The 12970-nt window shown below is 44.5% G+C and overlaps 3 protein-coding genes across 3 annotated transcripts in view; all 3 read left to right on the top strand.

Moving 5' to 3' along the window:
* Positions 1-12970, top strand: part of LOC142182861 (M1-specific T cell receptor beta chain-like) — a 142974-nt gene that overhangs the window by 31775 nt on the left and 98229 nt on the right. The window lies entirely within an intron of this gene.
* On the top strand, positions 680-2493 carry LOC142182871 (trypsin-like). The gene is made up of 5 exons (XM_075257645.1): positions 680-720; positions 809-962; positions 1308-1561; positions 1680-1816; positions 2344-2493. The coding sequence occupies exons 1-5, from the start codon at positions 681-683 to the stop codon at positions 2491-2493; spliced, it is 735 nt and encodes a 244-aa protein (XP_075113746.1). The 5' UTR covers position 680.
* Positions 7999-9812, top strand: LOC142182870 (trypsin-like). The gene is made up of 5 exons (XM_075257644.1): positions 7999-8039; positions 8128-8281; positions 8627-8880; positions 8999-9135; positions 9663-9812. Exons 1-5 carry the CDS (start codon positions 8000-8002, stop codon positions 9810-9812), a joined length of 735 nt encoding a protein of 244 aa, XP_075113745.1. The 5' UTR covers position 7999.

The raw sequence follows: 12970 nt of genomic DNA on the forward strand, positions 1-12970 counted from the left end.
TTTATTATAATCTAGATTTAAAACATTCTGAAACTTCACCAATATCCGGCTTACACGGTCGTGACTGAGACATTTTCCCAAGTTTCTGACCAGACTCTCTTCTTTTGGGAACATATGACGCTAAGATGACACTAGCGTTTGGCTTTCCATTCTTCTGGTCCACATGGGGACATGAACAATGGAAACCTAATGCACTTAAAACGTAGTTACCTGCAAAAACCCACAGACCCCCATAGACCATAATGGGGTTTGCTGAGTTTCTGTCCAATTTCTACCCAAAAAACATGGAGAGAAAAGTCTTGCTTGCAGGGATAAATCCATTGGGGAATGAATGATGGCCAACATACGATTTGGATACAGTTTCAAAAGTCCAACAAAAATAAATAAATAGGAGAGTAAGAACAAGTCGTGGGAAAAAGAGAATGTAAAAAATACTATAACTCACCTGGCAAAGACTAAATAGGGAGCCTTAACGTATGACTTAGTGGCTGATAAGACAGAAATAGGCACCAAGGACAGAGCCGAGTGACCGGATCCTTCCTAGCTGGTTATCTCCTATATACATTAACAGACATGGTCTCTTATTGGCCAAGCTGTGCCGTGTCCAGGAGCCGAGATATCAGGAGAACATATAAATACCATCAGTACCTCCATCCAACCTCCACCAGAGACCCATCACCATGAAGTTTCTTCTGATCTGTGTGCTCCTCGGAGCAGCCGGTGAGTCTTCTTACTAACATGGCTGATAGGAGAATATGAAGACTTGAGAATCTTAATCTGACTGTTACTAAATGTTCTTGACTTGCAGCTGCTTTTGAGGATGACGATAAAATCGTCGGAGGGTACACCTGTACCAAGAACTCTGTGCCCTACCAGGCTTCCCTGAACTCCGGCTACCACTTCTGTGGAGGAGCTCTGATCAACACCTTGTGGGTCGTCTCTGCCGCTCACTGCTACAAGGCGTAAGTACAAGAGTCCTGGAGGAAATCCAGTAGACACAAAACCATTCCCACCATCCTCCAACCTCACCATAGTGGAATGTTCTACTGGTTTATTCCAAGCAATCTCTACTTTCTGCATTAGGACAGATTAGTCCAAATATCACATACATAGAAGAAGCTTGAAGAGAAGGTGGAGGTGGGACAGCGGGGTAGAGAAGATTAGGTTATCAATAGCTTTAATAGAAGGTGATACTTAGTGTCATCTTTGAGATTCTTTTTTAATTTCACGGGGGCAATAACACAATATAAAACATGGAATATATAATGGAGTCTCTGTCTAACTCTCCCCGATGTGCCCTCATCCAGGAGCCTTCAGGTCAGACTGGGAGAACACAACATCGCCACCAGTGAAGGTACCGAACAGTTCATCAACTCCGCCAAAGTCATCAGACACGGAAGCTACAACTCCAGAACCCTGGACAATGACATCATGTTGATCAAGTTGGCCTCTCCCGCCACCCTCAACTCCTACGTCAAGACCGTACCTCTGGCCTCTGGTTGTGCCGGCGCTGGCACCAGCTGTCTGATCTCCGGATGGGGCAACACCCTGAGCAGTGGAAGTAAGTGACAGCACAACTTAATAATATTATTGTCCTTATACTCTCAACTGGACACTTTACCACAATTACTACAAAATTTGCAAAGTTGTAAATTCTATACTGTACTTTTTTTCCACAGCCAACTACCCCGACCTCCTGCAGTGCCTGAACGCCCCCATCTTGACCACCGCCCAATGTAGCAATGCCTACCCCGGAGAGATCACCAACAACATGATCTGTGTCGGATACGTGGAAGGTGGCAAGGATTCCTGCCAGGTAAATACTACTCTGAATGTTCCAATGCATTTGTACGTTTGGTGCCCACATTAGATCCTTCGGTGTCCTATAATGGATGACATATAAGCTGGAGAGGAGAAGGAAGGGAGGACAGATCTGCAGATACTCTGTATAGTCTGGCCTTGTCCATATAACTTGCTATATTTGAGATGGAATATGGTATACCGTATCCTAAAGAAAAGGAGAACTCGTACTGGACTGGAAAGAGGGTGGCAAGGACGTCATCATGCTTTTATACTATAGTAATGAAACTTTAGCCTCCTCTCGTGACCACTGATGGAATGACATATCTTGGGAAAGATGAATTATATCTAAGTAGATTAGAAAGTTGCAAAACTGTATTCAGTGATGAGGTTTCCTGAAACTCCTTTAATCTCCCCAACTAACTAGAGCTGGGATATAGGACTATAGAGAGGACGGACTAAAGGGAGGACCGGCTGCATTTCTTACCAGTGTCTATTAAATGGACAATCTTAGGCACATATATGACTATTTTCTCCTTTCAGGGTGACTCTGGTGGCCCCGTGGTCTGCAATGGACAGCTCCAGGGTATTGTCTCCTGGGGATACGGCTGTGCTCTCAGGAACTATCCTGGTGTCTACACCAAGGCCTGCAACTACAACTCCTGGATCTCCAACACTGTCGCCACCAACTAAAGCTCTTCAAGATCTACGTCTTCAGATTGTTCCATCTGTTTTTCTTAAGTACCATTAATGGACAGAATAAACTTTTGTCTGAAGAAATATGGGTTTAGAGACTATTGTATTGTTCTTATTAACATGTAATATCTGGAGTAGCTTCCATAACCCTCTATGAAGGTTTAGCTCAGAAGTAGAGTATCTGGTAGACACTGGACCAGGTTCTTATCAGATAAAGGCAACCAGTGGCCTCCCTTCAGAATCTTCTCTCAGCAACAATGTGGCAAACAACAAGTCCGTACTTCTAGCTCAATGTCCAAAATAAATCAGATGGTCTCACCAGTTTGATTAGGACACGGCGTTAGACTCTGTCCGGGGCTTGTTCAACATACAGAGCAAAGACTCTCCTTCCAGCCTCTTACTTCCATAGACACACCACACCCTTACTCTGTCCACCATCTTAAATCTGGGCGGGTACTAAGGACACCTCTGGATGGAGAATAGGAGCGACCTCCCCACCAGGTCTATGGTCACTCCTAAAACCTGGACAAGTCCTCGGTGACACACATACTCCATCCACAATTCTTCCCCTTGGATTGCTGCACCATGTATTGTGATAAATGCTTCAGAACTCACTAGGAATTGACCCTCCGATTTTGTCTCTAATCTGTTACAATATACAGATAATGTGATAGAAGAAGACGCCATGTTGGAGCCCTTAAAGGGGTTATCCACATTTTAAAATTGCTTCTTGAGATACAGTGGGCTACTAATTTTAGATTGGTGGTGGTTCACCTGGCAATAGGTATTATCAATGGATTATTAGTTGTAGTTATTAATAAATGATGGATTAGAGATATTGTGTATATGTATATGCTACAAAAATCAATATTATATAAGCAGCTCAGTAACATGAGGGGAAAAGCTAAAGGAGAGGAAAGAGGAAAGATACGTGAAAGTACTAACAATAAGAATGGGGGGCAACTAGAGATGAGCAAACGCCGTTTGATTGAATAGGTATTTGATCAAATATCAGGCTGTCGAGGTGTTCGATTCCAATCAAATACAAGGCCACAAACGAGGTAAATATTCGTATCCCCTCCCACCTTCCTTGGCACTTTTTTTGCACCAATAACAGTGCAGGGGAGGTGAGACAGGAACTACGACAACGGAGGCAGTGAAAAAAATGGAAAAACCCATTGGCTGCCGAAAACATGTGACCTCTGATTCATAAGAATAGTGTCGGCCATCTTTGTCTCATTTTCGTTTTGGAGTGATAGGGAGAGTTTGGTCTCAGGGCAATTCAGAGCTTTCTAGCTTTATTAGGCAGGAAAAAAACAGCTCTTTTCAGAGCTTAACATAAAATCAATCTGCAAATCATGCAGCGTAGCAGTGGGGACGTGGGCGAGGACGTGGATACCCAGCTGTATATCCACTCTACAGTCCAGGTACTGGAGAGGGGCTGCCAGCACCCAATTCACTCTTCCTCCTCCTACAACCCCAGCCCCTATTCCTGAATGTAATAATATATATATTTTTTTATTAATTTTCTTTTTTTCAAGTATATCCCCCCCCCCCCCAGGGGCTTGCAAATCAATTTTTTAGGGGTCACCCCAAGGGCCAAAAAATAAAACACCGCTGCTGCATGGCTCTAGTCACTCCAAGGGCCCAAAACACTGCTGTTTAAAGGCTCCACTCACCCAAAGGACCAACAAATCTCTGCTGGTGAAGGCTGAACTAAGTTAAAGGGCCTAAAACTCTGCAGGTAGAGGCTGAAGTCACCTGAAGGGCCCCAATCTCTGCTGGGGCTCAGCTTAAGGGCCTGGAACTTCATTTGGAAGGGCTCATGTTATGGGCTAGAAAAGTGAATTTTGGAAGGTCTCACCACAACACACACACACACACACACACACACACACACACACACACACACACACACACACACACACACACACACACACATCCACAATGACAGGTCAGGGTGAGGGCTTTTGGATTTTCCATTGCCTATTCCATCTTTAGCTGTCATGGGGAACGTGATTTAAAGGGGTGGTTGTTACTGTTTGTTGAGCTAAAATTGTGTCCATCCAATTGGGGAGTAAAGAAGGTTTCCAGGTATTTTCCCCCCACTTTGATAGAGGTTGTAGTGAGTGTGTATAGTGTGTAGTTGTTAGGCTGTGATGTTGGGGTAATAGAGGGGCTTTGGTGTGTTAGATGCCCCCAGACATGCACCCCCTGCTGTCCCAGTTGCATTGCAGAGGTGTTGGCATCATTTGCTGAGGTGTCATAGTGGACTTGGTGACTCTCCTGAGTCGAATGGTGGGATCTCCTGAAACGGAGCATTTTCCCCCATAGACTATAATGGGGTTCCATATTTGTTTGAATAGTCCAATATTGAGCGGCTATTCGGAACAAATAATGAATATCGAATATTTTACTGTTCGCTCATCTCTAGTGGCAACAGCAACACTGCTTTTGGTTTTGGTGGCATCACCAGTGGGTGCAGGATTGTTCTACTTCCTGAGAATAAAGATGAAGTTTGTGATTACTCATCCCAGTCACAGGAGTATATTGCATTGGAGCCGCAGTTATACCAGCAGGTACGGTTGTATCTAGAGTGGTCCTATAGTCCAGCGAATAACTATGGCATACAATTCTGGGTCAATATGTTAGAGCAGTGGAAGGAGTTGGCCACGTTTGCCATGAGAGTTTCATCTTATCTGCCACCACTGAGCAAGACACGTTCTGCTGCCTTGTCCATCATACTATTCCATTTGCTCACAATATAACAGCTACCATTACTGCCACCACCATATAACAGCTGCCATTACTGCCACCACCATATAACAGCTACCATTACTGCCACCACAATATAACAGCTGCCATTACTGCCACCACCATATAACAGCTACCATTACTGCCACCACCATATAACAGCTGCCATTACTGCCACCACCATATAACAGCTGCCATTACTGCCACCACCATATAACAGCTACCATTACTGCCACCACCATATAACAGCTACCATTACTGCCACCACCATATAACAGCTACCATTACTGCCACCACCATATAACAGCTACCATTACTGCCACCACCATATAACAGCTGCCATTACTGCCACCACCATATAACAGCTACCATTACTGCCACCACCATATAACAGCTACCATTACTGCCACCACCATATAACAGCTACCATTACTGCCACCACCATATAACAGCTGCCATTACTGCCACCACCATATAACAGCTACCATTACTGCCACCACCATATAACAGCTACCATTACTGCCACCACCATATAACAGCTGCCATTACTGCCAGCACCATATAACAGCTGCCATTACTGCCACCACCATATAACAGCTACCATTACTGCCACCACCATATAACAGCTGCCATTACTGCCACCACCATATAACAGCTACCATTACTGCCACCACCATATAACAGCTACCATTACTGCCACCACCATATAACAGCTGCCATTACTGCCAGCACCATATAACAGCTGCCATTACTGCCACCACCATATAACAGCTACCATTACTGCCACCACCATATAACAGCTACCATTACTGCCACCACCATATAACAGCTGCCATTACTGCCACCACCATATAACAGCTGCCATTACTGCCACCACAATATAACAGCTACCATTACTGCCACCACCATATAACAGCTCCCATTACTGCCACCACCATATAACAGCTGCCATTACTGCCACCACAATATAACAGCTACCATTACTGCCACCACCATATAACAGCTACCATTACTGCCACCACCATATAATAGCTGCCATTACTGCCACCACCATATAACAGCTACCATTACTGCCACCACCATATAACAGCTACCATTACTGCCACCACCATATAACAGCTACCATTACTGCCACCACCATATAACAGCTACCATTACTGCCACCACCATATAACAGCTACCATTACTGCCACCACCATATAACAGCTACCATTACTGCCACCACCATATAACAGCTACCATTACTGCCACCACCATATAACAGCTACCATTACTGCCACCACCATATAACAGCTACCATTACTGCCACCACCATATAACAGCTACCATTACTGCCACCACCATATAACAGCTACCATTACTGCCACCACCATATAACAGCTGCCATTACTGCCACCACCATATAACAGCTGCCATTACTGCCACCACCATATAACAGCTACCATTACTGCCACCACCATATAACAGCTGCCATTACTGCCACCACCATATAACAGCTACCATTACTGCCACCACCATATAACAGCTGCCATTACTGCCACCACCATATAACAGCTACCATTACTGCCACCACCATATAACAGCTGCCATTACTGCCACCACCATATAACAGCTACCATTACTGCCACCACCATATAACAGCTGCCATTACTGCCACCACCATATAACAGCTACCATTACTGCCACCACCATATAACAGCTGCCATTACTGCCACCACAATATAACAGCTACTATTACTGCCACCACCATATAACAGCTGCCATTACTGCCACCACCATATAACAGCTGCCATTACTGCCACCACCATATAACAGCTACCATTACTGCCACCACCATATAACAGCTGCCATTACTGCCACCACCATATAACAGCTGCCATTACTGCCACCACCATATAACAGCTACCATTACTGCCACCATACTAATTTCTCTGTAAAACCATTGCTCTTTGCATTATAACCTCCATGCCTGTATAAATAACGACGATCAAGAAACATTCTCTAACTACAACCATCAACGGCTTCTGGTTGTTTCATGGTAAATGTTTCTGTTTTGTACATTTTTAATTTTTATTATAATCTAGATTTAAAACATTCTGAAACTTCACCAATATCCGGCTTACACGGTCGTGACTGAGACATTTTCCCAAGTTTCTGACCAGACTCTCTTCTTTTGGGAACATATGACGCTAAGATGACACTAGCGTTTGGCTTTCCATTCTTCTGGTCCACATGGGGACATGAACAATGGAAACCTAATGCACTTAAAACGTAGTTACCTGCAAAAACCCACAGACCCCCATAGACCATAATGGGGTTTGCTGAGTTTCTGTCCAATTTCTACCCAAAAAACATGGAGAGAAAAGTCTTGCTTGCAGGGATAAATCCATTGGGGAATGAATGATGGCCAACATACGATTTGGATACAGTTTCAAAAGTCCAACAAAAATAAATAAATAGGAGAGTAAGAACAAGTCGTGGGAAAAAGAGAATGTAAAAAATACTATAACTCACCTGGCAAAGACTAAATAGGGAGCCTTAACGTATGACTTAGTGGCTGATAAGACAGAAATAGGCACCAAGGACAGAGCCGAGTGACCGGATCCTTCCTAGCTGGTTATCTCCTATATACATTAACAGACATGGTCTCTTATTGGCCAAGCTGTGCCGTGTCCAGGAGCCGAGATATCAGGAGAACATATAAATACCATCAGTACCTCCATCCAACCTCCACCAGAGACCCATCACCATGAAGTTTCTTCTGATCTGTGTGCTCCTCGGAGCAGCCGGTGAGTCTTCTTACTAACATGGCTGATAGGAGAATATGAAGACTTGAGAATCTTAATCTGACTGTTACTAAATGTTCTTGACTTGCAGCTGCTTTTGAGGATGACGATAAAATCGTCGGAGGGTACACCTGTACCAAGAACTCTGTGCCCTACCAGGCTTCCCTGAACTCCGGCTACCACTTCTGTGGAGGAGCTCTGATCAACACCTTGTGGGTCGTCTCTGCCGCTCACTGCTACAAGGCGTAAGTACAAGAGTCCTGGAGGAAATCCAGTAGACACAAAACCATTCCCACCATCCTCCAACCTCACCATAGTGGAATGTTCTACTGGTTTATTCCAAGCAATCTCTACTTTCTGCATTAGGACAGATTAGTCCAAATATCACATACATAGAAGAAGCTTGAAGAGAAGGTGGAGGTGGGACAGCGGGGTAGAGAAGATTAGGTTATCAATAGCTTTAATAGAAGGTGATACTTAGTGTCATCTTTGAGATTCTTTTTTAATTTCACGGGGGCAATAACACAATATAAAACATGGAATATATAATGGAGTCTCTGTCTAACTCTCCCCGATGTGCCCTCATCCAGGAGCCTTCAGGTCAGACTGGGAGAACACAACATCGCCACCAGTGAAGGTACCGAACAGTTCATCAACTCCGCCAAAGTCATCAGACACGGAAGCTACAACTCCAGAACCCTGGACAATGACATCATGTTGATCAAGTTGGCCTCTCCCGCCACCCTCAACTCCTACGTCAAGACCGTACCTCTGGCCTCTGGTTGTGCCGGCGCTGGCACCAGCTGTCTGATCTCCGGATGGGGCAACACCCTGAGCAGTGGAAGTAAGTGACAGCACAACTTAATAATATTATTGTCCTTATACTCTCAACTGGACACTTTACCACAATTACTACAAAATTTGCAAAGTTGTAAATTCTATACTGTACTTTTTTTCCACAGCCAACTACCCCGACCTCCTGCAGTGCCTGAACGCCCCCATCTTGACCACCGCCCAATGTAGCAATGCCTACCCCGGAGAGATCACCAACAACATGATCTGTGTCGGATACGTGGAAGGTGGCAAGGATTCCTGCCAGGTAAATACTACTCTGAATGTTCCAATGCATTTGTACGTTTGGTGCCCACATTAGATCCTTCGGTGTCCTATAATGGATGACATATAAGCTGGAGAGGAGAAGGAAGGGAGGACAGATCTGCAGATACTCTGTATAGTCTGGCCTTGTCCATATAACTTGCTATATTTGAGATGGAATATGGTATACCGTATCCTAAAGAAAAGGAGAACTCGTACTGGACTGGAAAGAGGGTGGCAAGGACGTCATCATGCTTTTATACTATAGTAATGAAACTTTAGCCTCCTCTCGTGACCACTGATGGAATGACATATCTTGGGAAAGATGAATTATATCTAAGTAGATTAGAAAGTTGCAAAACTGTATTCAGTGATGAGGTTTCCTGAAACTCCTTTAATCTCCCCAACTAACTAGAGCTGGGATATAGGACTATAGAGAGGACGGACTAAAGGGAGGACCGGCTGCATTTCTTACCAGTGTCTATTAAATGGACAATCTTAGGCACATATATGACTATTTTCTCCTTTCAGGGTGACTCTGGTGGCCCCGTGGTCTGCAATGGACAGCTCCAGGGTATTGTCTCCTGGGGATACGGCTGTGCTCTCAGGAACTATCCTGGTGTCTACACCAAGGCCTGCAACTACAACTCCTGGATCTCCAACACTGTCGCCACCAACTAAAGCTCTTCAAGATCTACGTCTTCAGATTGTTCCATCTGTTTTTCTTAAGTACCATTAATGGACAGAATAAACTTTTGTCTGAAGAAATATGGGTTTAGAGACTATTGTATTGTTCTTATTAACATGTAATATCTGGAGTAGCTTCCATAACCCTCTATGAAGGTTTAGCTCAGAAGTAGAGTATCTGGTAGACACTGGACCAGGTTCTTATCAGATAAAGGCAACCAGTGGCCTCCCTTCAGAATCTTCTCTCAGCAACAATGTGGCAAACAACAAGTCCGTACTTCTAGCTCAATGTCCAAAATAAATCAGATGGTCTCACCAGTTTGATTAGGACACGGCGTTAGACTCTGTCCGGGGCTTGTTCAACATACAGAGCAAAGACTCTCCTTCCAGCCTCTTACTTCCATAGACACACCACACCCTTACTCTGTCCACCATCTTAAATCTGGGCGGGTACTAAGGACACCTCTGGATGGAGAATAGGAGCGACCTCCCCACCAGGTCTATGGTCACTCCTAAAACCTGGACAAGTCCTCGGTGACACACATACTCCATCCACAATTCTTCCCCTTGGATTGCTGCACCATGTATTGTGATAAATGCTTCAGAACTCACTAGGAATTGACCCTCCGATTTTGTCTCTAATCTGTTACAATATACAGATAATGTGATAGAAGAAGACGCCATGTTGGAGCCCTTAAAGGGGTTATCCACATTTTAAAATTGCTTCTTGAGATACAGTGGGCTACTAATTTTAGATTGGTGGTGGTTCACCTGGCAATAGGTATTATCAATGGATTATTAGTTGTAGTTATTAATAAATGATGGATTAGAGATATTGTGTATATGTATATGCTACAAAAATCAATATTATATAAGCAGCTCAGTAACATGAGGGGAAAAGCTAAAGGAGAGGAAAGAGGAAAGATACGTGAAAGTACTAACAATAAGAATGGGGGGCAACTAGAGATGAGCAAACGCCGTTTGATCGGATAGGTATTTGATCAAATATCAGGCTGTCGAGGTATTCGATTCCAATCAAATACAAGGCCGCAAACTAGGTAAATATTCGTATCCCCGCCCACCTTTCTTGGCACCTTTTTTTTGCACCAATAACAGTGCAGGGGAGGTGGGACAGGAACTACGACAACGGAGGCAGTGAAAAAAATGGAAAAACCCATTGGCTGCCGAAAACATGTGACCTCTGATTCATAAGAATAGTGTCGGCCATCTTTGTCTCATTTTCGTTTTGGAGTGATAGGGAGAGCTTGGTCTCAGGGCAATTCAGAGCTTTCTAGCTTTATTAGGCAGGAAAAAAACAGCTCTTTTCAGAGCTTAACATAAAATCAATCTGCAAATCATGCAGCATAGCAGTGGGGACGTGGGCGAGGACGTGGATACCCAGCTGTATATCCACTCTACAGTCCAGGTACTGGAGAGGGGCTGCCAGCACCCAATTCACTCTTCCTCCTCCTACAACCCCAGCCCCTATTCCTGAATGTAATAATATATATATTTTTTTATTAATTTTCTTTTTTTCAAGTATATCCCCCCCCCCCCAGGGGCTTGCAAATCAATTTTTTAGGGGTCACCCCAAGGGCCAAAAAATAAAACACCGCTGCTGCATGGCTCTAGTCACTCCAAGGGCCCAAAACACTGCTGTTTAAAGGCTCCACTCACCCAAAGGACCAACAAATCTCTGCTGGTGAAGGCTGAACTAAGTTAAAGGGCCTAAAACTCTGCAGGTAGAGGCTGAAGTCACCTGAAGGGCCCCAATCTCTGCTGGGGCTCAGCTTAAGGGCCTGGAACTTCATTTGGAAGGGCTCATGTTATGGGCTAGAAAAGTGAATTTTGGAAGGTCTCACCACATCACACACACACACACACACACACACACACACACACACACACACACACACACACACACACACACACACATCCACAATGACAGGTCAGGGTGAGGGCTTTTGGATTTTCCATTGCCTATTCCATCTTTAGCTGTCATGGGGAACGTGATTTAAAGGGGTGGTTGTTACTGTTTGTTGAGCTAAAATTGTGTCCATCCAATTGGGGAGTAAAGAAGGTTTCCAGGTATTTTCCCCCCACTTTGATAGAGGTTGTAGTGAGTGTGTATAGTGTGTGGTTGTTAGGCTGTGATGTTGGGGTAATAGAGGGGCTTTGGTGTGTTAGATGCCCCCAGACATGCGCCCCCTGCTGTCCCAGTTGCATTGCAGAGGTGTTGGCATCATTTGCTGAGGTGTCATAGTGGACTTGGTGACTCTCCTGAGTCGAATGGTGGGATCTCCTGAAACGGAGCATTTTCCCCCATAGACTATAATGGGGTTCCATATTTGTTTGAATAGTCCAATATTGAGCGGCTATTCGGAACAAATAATGAATATCGAATATTTTACTGTTCGCTCATCTCTAGTGGCAACAGCAACACTGCTTTTGGTTTTGGTGGCATCACCAGTGGGTGCAGGATTGTTCTACTTCCTGAGAATAAAGATGAAGTTTGTGATTACTCATCCCAGTCACAGGAGTATATTGCATTGGAGCCGCAGTTATACCAGCAGGTACGGTTGTATCTAGAGTGGTCCTATAGTCCAGCGAATAACTATGGCATACAATTCTGGGTCAATATGTTAGAGCAGTGGAAGGAGTTGGCCACGTTTGCCATGAGAGTTTCATCTTATCTGCCACCACTGAGCAAGACACGTTCTGCTGCCTTGTCCATCTTACTATTCCATTTGCTCACAATATAACAGCTACCATTACTGCCACCACCATATAACAGCTGCCATTACTGCCACCACCATATAACAGCTACCATTACTGCCACCACCATATAACAGCTACCATTACTGCCACCACCATATAACAGCTACCATTACTGCCACCACCATATAACAGCTGCCATTACTGCCACCACCATATAACAGCTACCATTACTGCCACCACCATATAACAGCTGCCATTACTGCCACCACCATATAACAGCTACCATTACTGCCACCACCATATAACAGCTGCCATTACTGCCACCACCATATAACAGCTACCATTACTGCCACCACCATATAACAGCTACCATTACTGCCACCACCATATAACAGCTACCATTACTGCCACCACCATATAACAGCTGCCATTAC

Source organism: Leptodactylus fuscus, chromosome 10, assembly GCF_031893055.1.
Source record: "Leptodactylus fuscus isolate aLepFus1 chromosome 10, aLepFus1.hap2, whole genome shotgun sequence".
Classification (NCBI taxonomy): domain Eukaryota; kingdom Metazoa; phylum Chordata; class Amphibia; order Anura; family Leptodactylidae; genus Leptodactylus; species Leptodactylus fuscus.